Source organism: Arvicola amphibius, chromosome 15 (genome assembly GCF_903992535.2).
Source record: "Arvicola amphibius chromosome 15, mArvAmp1.2, whole genome shotgun sequence".
NCBI classification, from domain to species: Eukaryota; Metazoa; Chordata; class Mammalia; order Rodentia; family Cricetidae; genus Arvicola; species Arvicola amphibius.
This window is the reverse complement of record NC_052061.1, coordinates 8,534,267-8,556,529: the sequence shown is the minus strand read 5'-3', so window position 1 is coordinate 8,556,529 and position 22,263 is coordinate 8,534,267. Positions and strand designations below refer to the sequence as shown.

General features: G+C 37.4%; 1 protein-coding gene across 7 annotated transcripts in view; it reads left to right on the top strand.

Moving 5' to 3' along the window:
• Window positions 1–22,263, top strand: part of Chd9 (chromodomain helicase DNA binding protein 9) — a 214,126-nt gene that overhangs the window by 170,150 nt on the left and 21,713 nt on the right. For all 7 annotated transcript variants that reach the window (XM_038312415.1, XM_038312410.1, XM_038312413.1 and 4 more), the window contains 9 exons: window positions 407–606; window positions 2,018–2,177; window positions 2,678–2,767; window positions 8,905–9,008; window positions 10,160–10,277; window positions 10,888–10,945; window positions 11,171–11,213; window positions 15,223–15,442; window positions 20,710–20,912. In XM_038312415.1, the coding sequence (XP_038168343.1) occupies window positions 407–606; window positions 2,018–2,177; window positions 2,678–2,767; window positions 8,905–9,008; window positions 10,160–10,277; window positions 10,888–10,945; window positions 11,171–11,213; window positions 15,223–15,442; window positions 20,710–20,912 (1,196 nt within the window). The remainder of the gene's footprint in view (window positions 1–406; window positions 607–2,017; window positions 2,178–2,677; window positions 2,768–8,904; window positions 9,009–10,159; window positions 10,278–10,887; window positions 10,946–11,170; window positions 11,214–15,222; window positions 15,443–20,709; window positions 20,913–22,263) is intronic.

Sequence of the window (22,263 nt, the reverse complement as noted above, 5' to 3'; positions counted from 1 at the left end):
TAAAATGTTATTTTTAGTATTTGTTATGAACAATTATATGTAAACTTAAATATATACTATTTTCAATCATCTTATTAAAATCAATAACATTTATTTTTAATTATCACAAATCTGTGTTTAGCATATATTATCTTCCTGTATTTACACTATTTGAATCACTATTGTCAAGCTCCTTGTTCTGAAATCTGCACATTCAGTAATTCAAAGCAGATAGTATCTCTGTCACTGAGTAAGATATATTGAAAGTTACTCTTCTTCCCTCTTTTCTCTGTATACAAGAGAAGCCTTTAGTAAATCCTTATAATGACAAATTCTTTTCTTTTTCCTGGCTTTTATGCATGAGTTTTTTTTTTTCTTTTGCTCAGAAGTAAGTAAATATTCCCGTGACTGCTCCTTTTTTAACCAGGTGGGGCCGATGGAGAGAGATTTTGTCTCATGGGCGTTTTAAAAGGCAACTGAATGAACACGATGTAGAAATCATTTGCCGAGCTCTTTTGGCTTATTGCCTAGTTCATTATCGAGGTGATGAGAAAATTAAAGGCTTTATATGGGATCTCATCACTCCCACTGAAGATGGCCAGACACGTGAGCTACAAAATCATTTAGGCAAGTATATTTTTTTTCTTTAAAAAGTTTTCTTATATAAATAATACTTAATGTACTTTTGTCTAAAATTTCAAAGTAATACAGATAGTATTAAAAAACTTAACCTTTACAGTCAAAAATCAAGCTTTAGAAAATGCCAGTATTATGGCTTGGGGCTTCTTCATATTCCTGTTAAGCTTGTGTCACTTTGCACATTGATGGCCTCACAGTATGTCACAATATGGCCGTGTGGCTGTGTGTCCACTGACGAGTTTGCAGTATTATCAGTGGTATATGCAAAAAGTTTTCTCTACAGCTTTGCTAACAGAATGTACATTTCAGAATAAAATAAATTTTGACCATAAAAAGATTACATTTTCTACAAAAATGAAAAATGACTGTGCTTTTAAAGTTATAGTTTTGTTCTTTCAAATCACAAAATATTTATTGACTGTCTAGTATGTTCTTGGCCAATGTACATGTTATAAAAAGAAATAGAGACTATCACTGAGCTCCTCCACCTTACATTCTAACTAGCTAGACAGACATAGACTATAGATTTAATTAATTAAACGGCTACAAGTTTAATAGGCACTGCAAAGTAGTGTTGTAACCGTTCACACTTCCAAGATAGCAGTGCAACAAGTATTTGTTTTGGATGAAGTGGTCAGTAGAGAGACAAATTAATTAATTTGAAGAACTATCCTTTAGGTAGAAGTGAACGAATCACAGAAATATGATTATGTTCTTCCCTAAAAGCCATGCATAAAATAAAGGAGGAAATGTGAAGTATTAAGCTTGCTCAACTCTATAGAACAAAATATTTCATAAGAATATGTTTTGATAATAAGCAAGGAGCCAGCCTCAGTTCCAGTGTTGCTGGTTTCTGGGGTAGATGAGTGCAGTAGGCCAGAGAAGACTGTGTAAGCTTCAGATGTAGTTGATTCCCTTTCCTGGAAAATTGAGCAAATGTGGCACATGATCAACATGAACAGTGATGCTTTTTTTTTCTTTAAAGAAATTCATAGTAAAACTCTCGAGGGCATAAAAATGACTTTAGCTTTCTTAAGGTTAGACCATTCCATGTTATTAATAAAGCAAATCCTGAAATGCCAAAGGACAGATACATTTCTGATAACTAGTGAATCAATGGTAAAAGAGGGGGAAAGGTTACAAAGCCGAAGGAATCCAGCATGAATATTGAATTTGGGATAAAGTATTGCCTCATTTGTGAAATTTGACTTAATTTTTATAAAACCATCTTGAATTGTATTTGATTTGTTATTTTGTCAGTTCTGTTGCCATTAATGTGCTAAAGACCTCAGTAACCTTCAGTGAGCCCGGAAAGTCTCTAGCAATTTCTTGTATTGGAAAATCTTTCAAATCATAGCTTTTTATACAAGTTCTTTCATGTGTACCTTCATCTTAACAGGTCTCTCAGCTCCTGTGCCTAGGGGCCGAAAGGGGAAGAAAGTAAAGACTCAGACAAGCTCCTTTGATATACAGAAAGCAGAGTGGCTTCGGAAGTATAATCCTGAGCAGCTCCTTCAAGACGAAGGCTACAAAAAGCATGTAAAGCACCACTGCAACAAGTAGGTGGTGGGCGGTGGAGAACCAGTGCTTTACACAGTCATTTTCTAGTCTAGTGATGGGATGGGCTGAGATTGTTAACTTCAAATGGTATCTTCGAGCAATCATGAAGCATCTTATATATTTTTACCACCAAATATACCTAATCTCCAGATAAACTCCTCTGTCCCCTGGCAGTAAATAGTGACCACTGTGAAGATTTTGCAGTATCTTTTGTATATCATCAGTAATGAGAGTTATTTAACCACACATAATTATTACTCTATTATTGAAAGACTCTATATAAGCAAGGGAATAAATATGCCTATACTCTGCTGCTTGGAAGGCAATGCAAGAGAATTCATCCATGAGTTCACGGCAAGCATGTTCTACTCTGAGCTCCAGGCAAGCCAAAGCTACATGCACATCCTCTCTCAAACAACCAAACAAAACAAAATGAAAAATATATTTTTTTTAGTGACTAATATCTTTGTCTCCTTTGATTTATTTTATTTCATTTTAGAGTTTTGCTTCGTGTAAGGATGCTTTACTATCTGAAGCAAGAAGTCATTGGAAATGAGTGTCAAAAAGTATTTGATGGAGTTGATGCAAGGTAACTTAAATTTTTGTTTACTTTTCAGTAACACAATAAAATAAAAACCATACAATGAAAGAAAATTGCATAGTAAGTGGCTCTTTCCTTCAGTGGATAAATTCCCCTGCCACAGAGAATCGACCCTTGCCTCTCTTCTGTTACTCTCATCCTTTGCTCTGTTATAAAATGCAACAACAGGAGTGGTAGTAGTAATTTAAAGATTTGTATGTAAGCCGGGCGGTGGTGGCGCACGCCTTTAATCCCAGCACTCGGGAGGCAGAGGCAGGCGGATCTCTGTGAGTTCGAGGCCAGCCTGGTCTACAAGAGCTAGCTCCAGGACAGGCTCTAAAGCTGCAGAGAAACCCTGTCTTGAAAAAACCAAAACCAAAAAAAAAAAAAAAAAAAAAAAAAAAAAGATTTGTATGTAGCCAAGATGCCATTCAGATAGACATGCATGAAATAAGTGGTTCATTCATTTCTTCAGGAATAGGCCTAGATTATTTTATTTTGTTTGTGTTGTAGTAGTCAAACCCAGAGTGCTTGTGCATCCTAGGCAAGTGTTTTACCACCCATCCACACCTCTGTGAGCCCAGGACCAATTCTGAGTACACTCGGGCACTCAGAAAAACAAAGTGAATATTCATCCTTCATCAGCTCATGGTGTCCGTGAACAGAGTGAGACTATGCTTTGCTGCGTAGATGAGAATCCAGTAGGAATTTTCCCTTGAATACGCGTGCTTTAGTTTCTCCTTTATTCTCGACAGCATCTGTTTAGACTTGTACTTGTACACACATTAACTGCCCGCTCAGCCCCTTATTTTCAGGAACTAAATGTAAGCAAGCCATTAAGTAGAAGTAAACTCAGCTTTCCAAATAGAAAATTTAGCTTTCTTGAACTCATTCCTTTCTTGTTTTCTTCTATTACAACAGCCACATGAGACCCTAGCCACACCTTGGTCTCCTGGACCCTTACCTGTTTCTGTTGTACAGTCAGTCAACTTTCTATCACATGTCCACTTGTAGACTTGCTCCTGCTTCCCCACTCAGTGTGACTTTTGAACATTGCTCCCTCCTTTCAACTCCCTAACACTTGGATGCTTGTCATATGACCTGAACCTCATCACAGCATCTTCTTACCACTCATTCACTAGACATTACCTTGTCATGCCCCTCCCTTCCCTCATTATTCAGTTTTATTCTCCAGAACATTAGCTGAATTCTTTAACCTCATTGCTTGCCTATCTCTCTGTATCAAATACCCATTGTAACTTCAGTTTAATCTACTTCTTACCTTTTTCTAAGGAGCTAAACATGACTAGGGAAAAAAAAAACTTGTAATGGGGGAATGGATTTACTTCAAATCCATGCATATTCAGCATCAAATGAAATGAAGTACAGACTATTTAACAACTTTGGCTAGTAAATTTCTTTTCTTCCTTTTTAAGAGGATTTATTTCTACCTGTGTCTCAAAACCTTCCAATTAACCAGCAACGTCTAATAAAGACCTTGTGACATATTTCATAGAAAAACAATCAGTCAGGAGCTACTTGCATCCATCTCTACCTACTTGCCCCTCAGGCAACAGTAAAAATGCACCTCCTTTGCTAATTAATGCCTTGAAGCACATCTCTTCTGTTCATTTAAGAACATTACTCCTGTAGTAATCTTCCTTTCCTGAGTCATTTTCTTTCCCCTTTCTTCCCTTCTCTCTCATGCATAAACATGCCCATTTTACTCACTTACCATAAAAAGGAAAATAACTTTCATAATATGTATCTTACTGCTCCATTTTAATGATTCCCTTCTTGACAGACTCCTGTGTTTTCTGTTTCTACTTCTTTCTTTGCCCTTTCCATCAGCCTGCTCTAATTAAACTTTCTTTTTAGTGAATGAACAAAATGTTTATAGCATAGCTCATGACACAGCCACCAAGTCTTTATCCATGTTACTTCCTATACCCACCAATTCTTTCCTTCCATTCCCATATGTAAGACTGCTCCATCATACTGAACATATCACATATTGCTATGGTATGATTCTTGGGTATCCTTCCCTCGTTCTCATGAAGGAGAACCCATTGGCTCCATGAAAAACATACCAAGTGTGAGCACCTTCATTCTCCTCTACTAAATTTCTAGCCTAGCTAGAAATTTTTGCTGAGACCTAATAATTGATCATCCTTGCCTCCAGAAAACTCTCAACACTCTATTCTTCAAACAGCAGTTAGAATGATTTTTCATAAAGCAGTGGCATGTCTCTTCAAAATGTCTTCTTAAAACAGAATTTGAGTTCTAGATAACCTAAAATAACCCTACATAATTCTCTTTCTTCTTTTGCTCTGTCCCTTACCTACAGTGTTCCAGCCACTCTGTTGTTTCTGTTCATCCAACAGGTCAAGCTTATACTGTGTTGTTCTGGTCCAAATATGCTTTGTCCAGATCTCCCAAAGAACTGTCCATTCACGTGACTGGAGAGTTTGCTCAGCAGTTAAGTGCACTGTCTGTTCTTCAGAGGACCCAAGGTTAGATTCTAGCCCTTGCTTAGCAGCTCATAGCACTCCTCAACTCCAGTTCCAGGGAAGCTGACACCTTCTTCTGGCCACCAAGAGTACCTAAGTGGTATGCAGACATACACGCAGGCAAAGCACCCATACACATAAAGTTAAAAGAAAAGAATCTCCATTCATATAATTCAGTTCACTGTTACCCTCAAGTAGGCCTTCTTGTCCATATCATCTAAAACATCCCTCTAATCATTCGCTACTTTATTTTAATGCCTCTTGATATTTTTTACTATTCAAAACTTTTTCTTCCATTGCAATTTAAGTTGCTGTTTTATTAATCATTGCATTCTCATCCATTATCTTCTTTGGCTGTGGTTATAGTTTGCTGTAGAGCACTTGCCTAACACATGAGGCCCTAGGTCCAGTTCCCAGCACTCCCCTTCCCCAGATGGAACTGGGAATCTTAAAATACTAAGTACTCAATAAATATTTATTAACTAATTGCCTCTTTTCCTTTGGCCTATGACTGATTTTCCTAGCCACTGTTCCATTGATTATTCCTTTACTTTCCCATTTAAAAATAAATCTACTTCTCTTTGGATTTTATCAAGTTTATATCTCCCTCATCTTCAAATTTAAATTTGTACACCAAATGCATCACTTTTGAACTCAGTATCTCCTCTACCATATTAGTACTCTCTTTGATTTCATAGACTGTTTTCTTCCTTCCTTCCTTCCTTCCTTCCTTCCTTCCTTCCTTCCTTCCTTCTTTTCTTTTCTTTTCTTTCTTTCGTTCCTTTTTCTAGACAGGGTTTCTCTGTATAGCCTTGGCTGTCCTAAAACTCACTTTGTAGACCAGGCTGGCCTTGAACTCGGCCTCCTGAGTGCTGGGATTAAAGTGTGTGCCACCACAGCCCAACTTAGACTTCTTTTAAAAAGTATATATTCATCATGTCAGGGAGAACAGCAGGAACTTGATGGAGCTGACAATGTTACATTTTCAGCCCGGAAGCACAAAATATTGATCACCCGTGTTTAGCTCACTTTGTTCTATACAGTGTAGGATCCAAGCACAGGGAATGGTGTCACTAACAGTGAGTAGGTCTTCCCCTCTCTTAACACAGTCAAAATAATCCCACACAGGCTCTTCTCCTGGGTCATTCCAGAGCACATCAACTTGATATTAAGTTTAACTATCACATAGCACTTAGCACTTAGCTTTAATTATTTGGGGGTTTTCATTTTAGTGGCTTATGTTTTATTTCTGTGTTCATGCTTTCAGATCTCTATCTCATGCCTGCATCTCTTTCTTACTTCAAAACTACATTTCTTGCAGGTCCCAGCATTGATTATTCTTGCTTAGAATATTCTCTTTTTCTCATTTTTCTGTTTGGCCCCCTCCTTTTCCTTAGTTGGTGTGGACTAAGACTCTCTTTCCATCTCTCCCAGTCTTTTGGGGCACATATTCTACTAGTAACATACCTTGTCATTGATCATAAACTACTGCAGGTACCTCTTTACAAAGCTAGGGGCATCCATTTTAATTCATTTTAGTTATTTGAATGAAGGATTTAACCTAAGGAACTTCAAGAAGTCCTTATGCAAGAACATCAAATGATTTTTAAAGACAGAAATAAATCACTTGGGAGGCTGAAGCAGAATGATCAAGTTTCAGGTCAGCCTGATCTACCTACATAGTGAATCTTAGTCAGCCTGGTGGCCTACATAGCAAGAAATTGCCTTAAACAAACAAACAAAGCAAAAGAACAAAGAACCACCAAAAATCAACAATAGTTGCAAGCCGGTCTTATATCCCTTTTGCTAACAGTTTACAAACACTTCATGGTCATGTGACACTCAAATGTGAACCAAGTTTTCACAAGCAGAAACATTTTTTTTCAATCTCAGTCTATACAATTGTCTGGACACCAAGCGCCACCTGGTGGTAGACAGGGGATCCTCTACTACAATTTTCCTTTCTGGGATCCCAGAGTCTCTGCCCTTGTGTCAGAAACTCCGTCAAAATAAAGATTTCTGTTAGCTATGTTCTTTGTCAGTTTTTGACAAATAGCAGGAAAATCATTGTCTCTCTCTTTTTCTCTACTAAGCTAAAACATTTTCAGTTTTGACTTATTTATAGAAAAGATATAATAAAGTATTTGCTGAAAGTGCTGTCAGTTTATAAAGTTCATTTCACCCACGTCTCACCATGCGCTAAAGACTTCTGAAAGCAACTGTGAGCTGCTTATCCTTTTTTTTTTTAAGCACATGGAAAACTTTCTCATTGTCTATGTCTTCTTGTTCAAGATTATTGCTGGTGAAGGGGTGTTTGCCTAGTCCAGGAGCACGTGAACCAGCTTGTCTGTATATGATAGCCAAATTTAAAAAGAACTTTTTTATTAGTAGAACGTAGTTATCACCAGAAAATTTAGCACGTTAATCTAAAGGTCTTTGCTAATTAACGTAGCAAATTCCAGTGACAAGACAGAGATGGCATTGCTTTGTATTATAGTATTTCTTTGTATTATAGTATTCTTAGCACTTGAGAGGCAGAGACAGGCAGATCTCTGAGTTTGAGGCTAGCCTGGTCAACAGAGTGAGTTCCAGGACATCTAGAGTGGTTACACAGAGAAACCCTGTCTCAAAAAGCAAAAAACAAAGAGAAAGAAAAATTGACAGTTTCATGAAATCAAGTATCAAAATCTCAGTCTTTTATTTTCTGCAGTATACTCCATTCTGTTTTTCCCCTTTGACTACTGAATATCAGGACACACACGCGCACACACAGACATACACAGACACACACACATACATCCACATGTACACAAACTTGCATATATGCACACACAAACACATGCACATACACCTACATGTATACAAGCATACACATTTAAACACACACAGACACACATACATACACCCACATGTACACAGAAACATAAGCACACGCATACACATACATATAGCAGTATATGCTAATAATTAAACATTAGGAATGTATCTTTTGACCTATACAATATTCTAAATCTCTACAAAGAAATAAACACACCTACAGCTGACGTCATTTTATGGAGTCACTTCTGCTATTTGGAGAAAGTTCAGGGAGAATAGTCTCATGGTTGCATGAGATTCTTGAGCTGTCACCAACCCTTTCATGAAAACTGCCAACCTGCCAAAGGATTAGTGGTTATTAGAAGAGTTTGAAATAATCTGAATTGTCATTTTGTATCAGAATACTGGTTGTATAAATATAAAAGTATTACTTTTCATAGTTTAAATTATAAATCAAAAAACCTAACTTTTAAAGTGTTATCTTAACTGACTTATCAAAAGATGTAACTTGGTTTTGAAACACAAAGCACTTCCTTTGCCCCTTTGAAGCCCAGTTTTCTCATATACAAAATATTTCAACCAAATGTTTTTTTTTAACCGAACTGCTTGCTGCCATGACATTTCATTGAAGCACTTTGTGTATGTAACAGTGAGGAGACTGTGCCTCATGAAACCAGGCAAAACCCTTGCTAAAATGTATTTGTTTAGTTGAGCATAATGTTAGTCATTTTATGGCATCTTTGTTGCTATTACATCATTTATACCTTTTTCCTCCTTTATACATATTTATAAAATTCATAATCTTGTGCTGTTTTTAAGTGACATTGATGTTTGGGTGCCAGAGCCAGACCACTCAGAGGTTCCTGCTGTGTGGTGGGATTTTGATGCTGACAAGTCACTTCTTATTGGGGTTTTTAAGCACGGTAAGTAACTAGTGAGCGGGGAGAGCACTGATGGAGAATGGAATCCCACTGTTGCTTAGTTTATTGGTTTCCACCTGCAGTTTTACTCCAGTAACACACACACACACACATAATCATCAGAACCGTAGAGTGTCAGAACTAAGTTTGCATTCACTTCATTTCCTCATGAGGAGGTGCCAGATGTGACTTGCCCTCTGGGCTGTCAGTCTTACACATTCTCCTCCCTTAGAAAGAGTTACATGAACTATGTGTATGATCAGCTTATTCTACTTTTCTTTTTTATATGTGTTTTTTGTTTGTTAAGATGTATTTATTTTTGTTTTATACATATGAGTGTTTTGTCGCCATGTATGTATGTGTTCTATGTGTGTGCATGGTATTCTCAGATGCCAGAAGATGGCACCAGATCACCTGGAACTAGGGTTAATGATGGTTGTGAGCCACCATGTGGGTGGGTGCTGGGAACCAAATCTGGATCTTCAAGAATAACAATGTTCTTAATTGTTAAGCCATCTCTCCACCTCTGTTTTTACTGTTGTTTTTGGTTTGATTTTTAAGATTTTACTTTTAATGGAGTGTGTGTGTGTGTGTGTGTGTGTGTGTGTGTGTGTGTGTGTGTGTGTGTGTGGTCCAAAACTGAACGTTGAATCACCTGGAACTGAAATTAAAGGCTATTTAATGAGCCTAATATGGGTGTTGGAACTGAACTTGGGTTCTCTAGGAGAGCCGGAACACTTTTAACTGGGCCATCCCTCTATTCTTCTTTGTAAAAGATACATTTAAATTTTTATTTTTTATTTGTTTGTTTATTTGGGTTTTTTGAGACAGGGTTTCTCTGTATAGCTTTGGAACCTGTCCTGACACTTGCTCTGTAGGCCAGGCTGATCTTGAACTCACAGAGATCCGCCTGCCTCTGCCTCCCAAGTGCTGGGATTAAAGGCGTGCATAACCACCTCCCAGTTACATTTAAATTTTTATAAATATTAGTAAACTGTGTAATATTTGTGATGATTTCAAAACAGTATCTTTAACCCAGTTACTTAAAATGTCCCTTTAACCCCCAAATACCATTCACTGTATATATAGGGAGTCTTTATAGTTACACAGCTTCTTTCTGTCCTCTGTGCCTTTGAAACTGGTGATGCTTGCAGGTTATGAAAAATATAACACCATCCGAGCAGACCCAGCACTGTGCTTCTTGGAAAGAGTGGGAAAGCCTGATGACAAAGCTGTTGCTGCTGAACAGAGAGCAAATGATTACATGGATGGGTATGTGCATCTTAGACTCAAATTCTCCATCTATGTTTTGGTTCCATTCTTAATGAGGTTTATCTTTTTTCTTTAGATTTATTTATTTTATTATTTTATTGTTTTGCTTGCATGTATTTATATATAACCTTTGAATGTCTTGTGTCCTCAAAAGTCAGGAGGACTTTGAATCTCCTGAGACTGGATCCAATGGTTGAGAACCACTGTTGTGGATGACAGGAATCAAACCTGGGTCCTCTTCCAGAGCAACAAGTGCTCTAAACCAGTGACCCAACTTTCCAACCCAAGGTTTATCCTTTTGTGTATGTGTTAGGCTTGTATGAATGTGACCATGTGCTTAGAGGACATGGGCTAACTTGAGGTGTTATTCTTCGAGACTTGCCTACCTTGACTTTTGAGAGTGATCTCACTGATTAGACTGAGCTGGTAAGCAAGCAAGCAAGCCCCAGAGTCTCCCCCACCCCCATCTGTGCCTCTCTATCATTGGGATCACAAATGTGTACCACCACACCTGGCTTTTTCTATGTTGCTTGGGATCAGTTTGACCTTTAAGACAAGCCAAGAAATGATCAGACCATTACAATAATTAGAACACTTGTTATTCTAACAGGGATGTGGAAGACCCAGAATACAAACCTGCCCCTGCGATCTTTAAAGATGATATAGAGGTATGTTTTGAATCAGCTAGAGGAAACAGAAATGGCAATTGTGAGAACTGTTTTGTGGGCTGGGGGTATAATATTAGCTATTAACCCAGTAAGTTCTAGGCTACTGGGTTAAATCATAGCTCAAACTGCTTAAAAAAAAGAAGTCTCTATTATGAAGAAGTTTGGCTTTTTGTTGTTGTTGTTATTTATCTTGTTACTTTGTAACAAATTTCTCTTTTTTTAAAGGATGACGTTTCCTCACCCGGAGACCTTGTCGTATCAGATGCAGGTAGGTTGCACTTTTTGACTTAGCAGCAGTATAATATCATATCCTCATGAACGATGAGATCACATTTTTTCCCTCTAATTTGTAAGCATAGTACTGAATGCTTTTATGCTTGTCATAGAAACCATAATGAAATTTAACAGTACTGTTATTTTTTGCAATTCCTTAGCTCTGAATTTATAGACTAGACACTTTGACTGTGTCTTGGTTATTAAACTTATATGTGAGATTAAATCATTAAATTAATGCACAATAATTTCTTATTAGTTCCATGTATACATTAGGGAACAGCCTTATTAGTCTTGACAAAGGTAGCTGAGCAAGGTCTGCTTTCACTGTTACTTTGTTTCTTGGTATTTTGCTGGTGTTTTGTTGGTATTTGAGTTTTTAGAGAGGGTCTCATGTACCTTTCAGGTAGAATTGTATGTGTGTGACACCAGGCCCAGCATTCCTTTTACCAGTTTCTGATACTAAAACAGGAAACACATTGTTGTTGAAGTCCATTCATCGCCCTCTGGTATCCAGAGTAGCAGTGTGCCTCACCCTTTGAATAGTACAGGTAGGCTAGGGAAGCTGTCCATTGGGCATGAGCATAGCATATATTATGTACCTTAGAAACATATTTTGTACTTTATTTTGTTTTGCTTTTGTTAGTGCTGGGATTGAATCCCAAGCCTTATACTAGGGATACTGTAAGTGATCTACCACTGAGCTACATGATCAGCTCTAGGTCTTAAATGAATTAAAATTTTAAAACTTTATCATTGTCATGGTGTTTTTTTTTTTTTTTTTACTGTTTTCATTTTGGTTGGAATTGTGGGGGTTGGGAGTATAGACAGGATCTCTTATAGCCCAGGCTAACTTTGAACTTACTATATAACTAAAGATGATATTGAGTATTTCATCTTCCTAAGTGCTGGGATTGCAGGCACTTTCAACACTCCTAGTTTTATACAGTGCTAGGGATAGAACCCAGAGCGTTATTCATTTTAGTTTGTAGTAGTACTTTTCATAGGGACTGCCAGTCCACAAATAATGACATGGAAATTAATTATTAATTATTAATACTTGGCTTCAGCTTAGCTTGTTCCTAACAGTTCTTATAACTTAAATTAACCCGTATTTTTTTTAAATATTTATTTACTTGTTTATTATGTATACAATATTCCGTCTGTGTGTATGTCTGCAGCCAGAAGCGGGTACCAGAACTCATTACAGATGGTTGTGAGCCACCATGTGGTTGCTGGGAATTGAACTCAGGACCTTTGGAAGAGCAGGCAATGCTCTTAACCACTGAGCCATCTCTCCAGCCCTTAACCCATATTTTTTTAAAAAAAATATTTATTTAACTTTATTTTATATGTATTGGCATCAGATCTTCTGGAACTGGAGTTACAGACAGGTGTGAGCAGCCATATTGGTGCTGGGAATTGAACCCGGGTCCTCTGGAAGAGCAGCTAATGCTCTCAACCACTGGGCCATCTCTCCAGCTGCATAACCCATATTATTTTATCTATGTTCTTTCATATGGCTTGTTTTCTTATCTCTATACTGCCCATCCTGCTTCCTCTATGTCTGACTGGTGACTCCACCTTTCTTCTTCCCAGAGTTCTCTCTCTGTCTCCAAGTCCTACCTATACCTCCTGCATAGCTAATTTTGGCCATTCAGCATTTTATTACACCAATCACAACAGTGCATCCTCATACAGTGTACACAAATATCCCACAACATTTCTCCCCTTTTGTCTAAATAAAAAGGAACAGTTTGAAAATAACAAAACTATATACAATAAGAACAATTATCAGGTAAGAGTTGCATTCACAATGTCCAGTGTCTTTGTATTTGGCATATTTGGAGAAAATACTCTATTATCTATCCTATTTTTATAAATTTAAAGTTTTATACCTAAACCATTTTTTTTATCATAATTTATATTACAATCCTAAAAATATCTTTTTAGATCTTAAAACATCTTCTTAGATAAGCAACTTAAGCATCTTTCAACCTTATGTACTTTACATCTCTTATGCAATTTTTTAAAATTTGGTAACTAGGAAAACTGTAATTATAATTATCTAGTCTTTAAGACTATGAAATATCTGAGAAGGTTATAATATTATGTGAGTAAACAGGAAGACTAGAGCAAATAACTTCAAACAACTTCCAAAACAGCAGCATTAGCATTCAAAAAAATCCAAAATTAACAAAGTCATATAAGGTCCAAACTCCTCCTTGTGTTATAATATTTGCCACCCTTACATGACTTTTTTGGGGGGAGGGCGGGTTACAAGACAGGTGTAACTGTCCTGGCCGTCCTGGAACTCGTGTTTCACATTATAGACCAGGCTGCCTCAAGCTTACTGAGATCCGCCTGCCTCTGCCTTCCAGCTTCTGGGATGAAAGGCGTGCATCACCAATTTACTTTTCTTTAAAGTATTTATTATTTTTAAACTTTTTTCTATGACCTTCTGTCCCATTTTCTTTTCTTTGTTCAGCATCTAAGTACATTTTTAGGCATATTATACCTTTTTGGAGGTTTTCTGTGTCTGTACCTAACTTTCTGTGCATCTGTAGCATTCTTTGATCATTTGAGCAAAGCCTTAAAGGGCCAATCTGTCCACCATGTGGTTCCATGCTGGCAATTGGCTCTGTATGCCAAGCACCAGCCTACTTGAGAGAATGCAGGACTAGGAAGCCATATCCAGCTCCTTGTCCAGAACTTTTTTTTAGCTTTCACAAGCCCTGTGTTTGGATATTCGAACCCCATATAGGGTGCTGTATATAATGGTACTTTCTTGTCTGGACTTCCAGCCCACAAATAATGACATGGAGACTTATTATTAATAATGAAAATGTGACCTTAGCTTGGGCTTATTCCTAACTAGTTCTTTTAACTTAAAATAACCCATTTTTTTCTATAATCTTCCACATGGCTTATTACCTCACCTCTATACTGCCCATCCTGCTTCCTCTGTGTCTGTCAGGTGACTCTGCCTTTCTTCTTCCCAGAGTTCTTTCTGTCTGTAAGTCACGCCTATATTCTCCTACCTAGCTATTGGCCATTCAGCTTTTTTTATACACCAATCAAAGCAATACATCTTCACACATTTTATAAATATTCCACAACACTCGGAAGCAATCTTCCAACTGACCTACATTTCAAGTCTTTATAATAATTTTTAAATGTATATTTAAATACATAATTTTCTACCTAATAACTTTAAAACTACTTTGATTTTAAATTGACATAAATTCAATCAAAAAATTCATGTCCCCTGGGTTTACAGTGTTCAGCATCCCATTGATTTCTGTTTGGCTTTTTTTCTTTTCTTATTTTAAAATTTCTTTATTTTTATTTTATATGCTGCTTGTTTACCTGCTTGTGTGCCTGTGAGAGGGTGTCAAAACATCTGGAACTGGAGTTGCAGACAGTCTTGAACTGCCATGTAGGTTCTGGGAATTGAACCCTGGCCATTTGGAAAAGCAGCAAGTGTTCTTAACCACTAAGACATCTCTCTAGCCTCCATTGTATGTTTGTTTGATTCTGGGGGGGCAGATTTTTGAGACAGGTTTTTCTCTTTTGGGTTTCTCTGGCTGCCCTGGAACTTGCTTTATAGACCAGACTGGCCTCTAGGTCAGGGATCTGACTGTCTCCATCTCCCAAATGCTGGGATTAAAGATGTGTGATGCCATGTCCAGCAAACCCCCCCCCCCATGACATGTTTTCTCCATGTAATAGCCCTGGCTGTCCTGGAACTTGCTATCTAGACCAGGCTGGCCTCAAACTCACAGAGATCTGCCTGCCTCTGCCTCCTAAGTGCTGGCATTAAAGGCGTGCACCACTACCACCTGGCTCTCTCTCTTTTTTATAATGAAAGATTTGGTTGGTTTCCTTCCAATAAACAGAATAAAGGAAAAATTTTATTTATAAAGTTTTCGACTTTTGTGAGCTTCATCCAATATCTGCTTAGGTTTTATTGTTTATATTGATTCAAGTTTCTTTAAATACAGATGGTCAATTGATGGAAGGGGATAAAGTTTATTGGCCTACTCCGTCAGCTCTGACTACACGGTTGAGACGTCTCATCACTGCATATCAGAGAACTAATAAAAATAGACACATCCAGCAAATACAGCCAAGTTACTCAGTGCCTGCCAGTGTAATGCAGCCAGTTTATGAAGAAGCCACTCTTAATCCTAAAATGGCAGCCAAGATAGAAAGACAGCAGAGGTAAGACAATACCAAGTTTTAATATATAGTATCTATATGTATGTTCATTCTAGAGGTTATGAAGTTGTTGAATTATCATTCTAACTTGCCAAAGCAAAAGACTTATATACAAATATACTTTTGTACAGAATTATGAAGAAACTAGCAAAGATTATTGTCTTATATTTACGACCCATATTTCATATTTAATTTCGTAATTTTTACTAACATTGAAACTTTTAAGAAATGAAGGCATCAGTAAAATCATTCATAGAATTTTAAATTATCAAAATTCTAGATTCAAAGCTTAAATTATATTAAATAGACCTTTGTCTATCTTATTTTACATTAAAACATTTATAAAATTTAAGAATGGATGGAAAGCAAATCTACCTCTACTTTATAAAATGGTAAATGGGAGGAGAAGGACTAGAGAGATGGCTCAGAGGTAAGAGCACCGACTGTTTTTCCAGAGGACCTAGGTTCAATTCCCAGCACCCACATGGCAGCTCATAGCATGTGTGTGTGTGTGTGTGTGTGTGTGTGTGTGTGTGTATGCGTGTGCAAGCACACACGTGAATGCAAGTGCCCACAGAAGCTAGAGGTGTCAGATTTCCCTGGAACTGGGGTTATAGGCCGTTATAAGTCATCACCTGATATGAGTGCCAGTAATTGAACTCAGGTCCTCAAGAAGAGCAGTATGTGCTCTTATCCACTGAGCCATCTCTCCAGCTTCCATCCCTGTTGTTCTAATGTCTTGTACCACCTCACCCAGATTTTCTTTATGTGGATTCTGGGGATCAAACTTGGGTCTTGTGCTTATTGGCTGATCTATATCACCAGCCCCAAAAGCTTTAAAAAAACAAACCGAGGCTCTTTGTTAAATCTGGGTGCTTGAATTTCTCTGTTAAGGTTCTGTTTTGTTTAATTTGCAGAACATTTATCTTAGAATTTAGTTTATGTGAAACCCAGTATGTTAGCTCTCCTTGTTAAAATTCCAAATTATTATGACTTCTGTCAGTATCTTCTTGTAGTCATCGGTTGTTGCACAACAAACACCCCTACACAGTATCTGAAAATAGTGTTGTGTTCGGTTTTAGAAATATTTTACTATTTGGGTTGTAATTAGGCAGTTTTTCTCCTTCATGATCTGTTGCTTGAACTCTAAAAGAGGTGGGGAATCAAAAGTAGCCTTCCTCATGTGGCTGGCTGTTGGTTTCAGCTCAGAGCTCACATTCTAAAGAGGGCTGTCCCTACCAAGTGGCTAAGACTGGTGCTACGATTATTATTACTGTTATTGTCGTTTTCTTCTTCTTTGTCCTCATCTCCTCCTATAATTTTTAAATGATTTAAAAAATAATAGAAGCTTCTTGAAAATACAGAAAACTGGAACTGGAGAGATGACTCAGTGGCTAAGAGCACTGGCTACGCTTCCAGAGGACCCAGGTTCAATCCCCAGCACCCACATGACAGCTCACTACTCGCTACTGTCTGTACCTCCAGTTCCAGGGGATCCAACATCCTCACACAGACATTCTTACAGGCAAAACAACAATGCACATAAAATAAAAATAAATAATTTTTAAAAATACAGAAAATGATGCTGTGTGAGGCTCAGTGGTTAGGAGCACTGTGAGCTTGTAATCTCCAGCTCCAGGTGATCTGATCCCCTCTGACCACCTCCTCCTACACACACACACACACACACACACACACACACACACACGTAATAATTATAATTTTTAAAAATGATTTAAAAATACAGAAAACTGTAAAGAAACACATACATAATTATTGTTTACATTTGGTCACTTCTCTTAGCTTTTTTCCCCCATATATGCTTACATAAAATTAAATGCACCCTTACTTGGAAACATAGGATATTTTGTTTCACCATGAATATGCAGTCATACGAGAAGGAAACACTTGTGTTTGAGGAAGGTGAAAATGTGGTGGTAGAAAGAATATTTGTCTTAGAAATGATCAACTAGGCTATTTTCTTTTAAATCTAATTTTAGTTCTCATATTTCAAATTTTCTGCCTTTTTTCTAAAAACTTCACCCTGGAAATTCTCTAGGTTATGATAGCATTTGTCAAAATGTTAAAATTTTGGCCTGGTGTGGTGGTGCACGCCTATAATCGCTGCACTTGGGAGGCAGAGTAGGTGGATCTCTGTGAGTTTGAGGCCAGCCTGGTCTGTACAGTGAGTTCCAGGTTAGTCAGGAGAACATAGGGAGACCCTGACTCATAAAAAATGTTGGTATTTTTGCACATGTGTGTGAATGTTGTGTACATGCACAAATGTGTGTGTCTAAAGGGCAGGTCATGTTGACTGTCTTTCTCGGTGCTTCTGGCCTTTTATATTTCTCACGTGGACCTAGAGCTTGCCTTTTGGCTAGTTTAGGTAGCCTGTTTGCTCCTGGTGTTTCTGTCTCCACTTCCTGAGCATTGAAACTAAAGTTGGCTGAATAGCAAGCACTTTTTACACACTGAAGATATAGTAAGTGTTTAACAGCCTATTGCACAGAAATTTATAATTTGCAAAACCATTTTTCTATCACCAGATACTAATTTGATTTCTTTTTTACAGCACCTCAGCAAAAGTCATATACGTATTTTTAATTGTTTCTTGTATTTGCCCACACAAATGTATCTATAAGCTACGCAATGATTATAGTTATAAATAAACTTATCTTTGAAAAATGTGATATATGCTCTGACTGTTGACTAGGTATATGATAAAATCTTGGTTGACTTGGGTTTAGAGGTTGCAGATGTCTTAAAGTCTGTTCTCATCAGTTACATTCTGCCATCTTCCTGTGGTTAAGGCTGTCACAGAACTAGCCTAGACTAGACTGAAGAGAAGAGAAGCAGACTCCATTGCTGATGGGAAAGAATTGGAGCCCTTGTTAGTGTACTCTGTCTGCTTCGTACGGTCTGTTAGATGTGGATTAATTTTCCTAAGACAATAGTTTTTGATGACATTTGATTGCTCATTATTTTGCATAGGTATAAAGTCTTATGTTCTAAAGTCTAAGTTCAAAGGTCCCTACAACTAAGGTTTTCTTGTTTTTAAAAATTTATTATTATTTTAAAAGATTTTTTATTATTAATCCTGTGGGTATGTGCATATGAATGCAGATGCCTTAAGAGGTAAGAGGTGTTGGATCCCCTTGGAGCTGGAGTAAAGGCATTTATGAGCCACCTAAAGTGGGTTCTGGGAGTCAAACTTGAGTCCTCTGGAAATGTAGTGTGTGCTCTTAACCATGGAGCCATCTTCCAGCCCATTATTTTTTTTGTGTATGGGTAACATGTGCATGCAGTGCCCACTTAGGCCAGAAGAGAACATCAGATCCCCTGGAACTGGAGCTACAGATGCTTGTGAGTCAACAAATACACAATGTGAAAGCAGCTGGTGGTCTTAACAGATGAGCCATCTCTCTGGCCTTTCTTCTTTTATGTTTTACTGTGCATTTCTAACTTTACTACAATTTCCTCAGCCAAGAATGCCCTACTTAATTTTAGTTCCCCAATTTATGTTGTCTGTTACTGGAATATTCTTCTTTGTATCCTCTAGTCCATAACATACCCCGTCTTTCAGAGATAAGCACATGGCCTATGTGATATGTTTTCAGGTTAGATCAAAGCATTTTCTTCTTTTCTGTGCTCATAGAGCACTTACCTAACTAAACTGCCATTACCGCAGTAGTACACAAGAAACTGGTGACATACTTTTATGGATCTTGTTCTAGGTTGTAATTTTTGTAATGATAATCACTATCATTTTTGTTGGTTATTTCTGTCCTGGATTAATATTTAATACTAATATTTAATACACCCTTCATTTTTCAGTATATTCCTTGCACCCAAGTCTAATTCATGACTCAGTAGTTTCTCAGGCTATATTTTACATCCAGTTATATTAACCTATTTTTTACATGTGTATAAGTGCTTTGCCTGCATGTATGTATGTATGTGTATGTGTGTGTATATATATATATATATATATATATATATATATATACACATACACACACATGTTCACCATGTGGGTGTTTGGTGTCGACAGAGGTCAGAAGGGGGCATCAGATCCCTTGGAACTGAAATTTCAGATGATTGTAAACTATCATGTGGGTGCTGGGAACTAAACCCAGGTCCTCTGGAAGAGCAAGTGCTCTTAACTTTGGAGTCTTCTCTCTAGCTCCCCACATTAATCTTCTTAATGTGGCTTTTTACATGGGATCTGAGAATCGAACTCAGGTTGATGTATTATGATCATTAATGTATGACTATGGTAAAAATGAGCCATTAACATTTTACAGAAACCTTTACAATTGTTTTCTTTAACACAATGATTCAAGAGTTAAGCAAGGAAACTAGTGTGCAAATAGATACTGTAGTGTGAAGATCCATGACCTCTCTCAATGTCAGAAGCACTCACCTGAAAATAGATTACTTTTAGCCAGTCATTTAGAGCTTTTATAATTAGATCCCAGCTCTTCTTTGCTCTGTTCTCAATGTAAGCTGTATTGGTATAAATCTGGAATACTTATCAGCCTCCAACGTGAAGTGCAGAATACTTCCTATTTTGCTAATTCTGTGCCTCTCCCTCTACCCAAATTGTAGCCTGATCCCCTCTTACTCTCTAGTATGCCACTCACCTGTGATGCATTTATGGTTCTTCTTACATTATTTTATTGGTATGTGTGTGGGGGTGGGGGTGGAGGTGTGTGTATATATGTCTGTACATACTCGTGTGTAGGCCTTAGAATAGCTTGTAAGAGTGTCTTCTTTTTTTCTGCCATCTGTGTTTTAGGGATCAGACTCAGGTCAGCATACTTAGTGGCAAGCACAGTTTTATCTCTGAGCCATCCTGCTGGCACATTGATGCTTTTCTTGATCACTCAAGTCTGAACTGAGCCTTCTTTCTTCTTTGCCCTCCTGAAATTCTTTCTTTCTATAACTCTTACAATAATACATATTTCATACTGCAGATGTATCTTTGTCATTTTATTTAAGAACAAGGTCATATAATTTTATATTCCATGCATGTTTTCTCATTTAGTTAATATATAGAAGCTATGTCTAGAGGAACAGAGCAGTATATATCAATAGAGTTATGAATGGATGAGTCACCTAGAATTTTGAAATTATTTGAAGGCTAAAATCTGAATTTAATCTTGTAAAGTATTAGGTACTCTAAGTGTTTTAAGGCTGTGTTGCAGTCATTATTTTCACTATTAATATTTTAGTGACATGTATTTTTTTCTTAATCTGGTTCACTATAGATGGACAAGGAGAGAAGAAGCTGACTTTTATAGAGTTGTGTCTACATTTGGAGTAGTTTTTGACCCTGACAGAGGCCAGTTTGATTGGACAAAATTCAGAGCCATGGCTAGGCTACACAAGAAAACTGATAACAGTTTGGAGAAGTATTTGTATGCATTCATGTCCATGTGTCGGAGGGTTTGTCGTCTTCCTTCCAAAGAAGGTATGTATAAGGTTTTTTACCTTTGTGTAAGTCAAATAAACAAAATTATCAAAATGTGGACATCTAAGTGTTTAGAACTGTAAATTATACTGAAAGACCATTGTTCCTTGAACCTGTTACTACACTGATAAAATGAGAATAAAGATACACAACCAAAATTTAAGAAAATACTTGTTTAATCCTAGCACTAAATAGTCAAAGGCAGGTGGATCTCTGAGTTCAAGGTTAGCATGGTCTACATCGTAAGTTCCAGATCAGCCAGGGCTATGTAGAGAGGCCCTGTGTCAAACAAAAACAAAAATAAATAAATAACCTGTGTTCTGTTAAGAAGCACTATTCCCTTGTAGTCACCCACTACCTCTGGCTCTTACAGCCTTCCCAGTTCTTAGATGAAACAGCACATTAAGGCCTACATAATCTCAACACGGAGAGGGAGCAAGCCATTTCATTCCTAGCCAAGGAGCTTTGGACAATTATTATTGAGTTTTCTTTAAGGGTGTAGCCCTGATAGATCTTCCTTACACCAGTGACTGGCCACACATCTAAGAGCATAAGGGCAGTACAAAGTGTATTTTATGTGCTTTAGGAACACAAAATTGAGTGGGTATGGAAACAAGTGTAGTTCTGGAAGAATTTTGAGTGAGTATGATCATAATACATTGTATGAAATTCTCAAAACGAATTAAAAATGCAGAAATGACATGTGTTTAACAATAGCTTTATAACAAGGAGAAGGGGAAAGTTAAAGTATAGGGTTTTTTAATGTAAACAGAAATTGTATGTTTTGAGTCCCTCTTATAAAAACTTTGGAAGGGATTATTTACCTAATAACTTGCCAACAACCAAGTCCCCATTTTTAAGATGTTTTAAAGAATTTTTGTAGGATCATCTAAAGAAAATGGCAAGTGAGCTAGCTGACTCTTCAGCTAAGATGCTCTTCTGGGATGACTCTCTCCTGTTAGGCCCAGAGAAAGCACTTGTTGCCATTGGTCAGCACGTCTTTTAGCATATACCATGCCATATGCAGTCCTTCTGCTCTTTGCTGTGTTTGTTGTGTTCACATGAGCACAGTATGTGTGGGAGTTGCTTTTCTTCTCCAGCAAGTATGTTCTTTGGGATTAAATTCATGTTATCAGGCTTGTTAACAAGCACTCTTACCCACTGATCATTCTTACATACCCTGTTTTTGTTGTCATTGCTCTGTGTGTGTGTGCGTGTGTGTGTGTTTGTGTGTGTGTGTTTGCATGTGTTTTGTTTTGTCTTGAGACAGGCTCTCACTGGGTAGCCTTGGGTGGCCTGAAACTTACTTTGTAGCCCTTAAACTCAGAGACCCATCTGCCTCTGCCTGGAA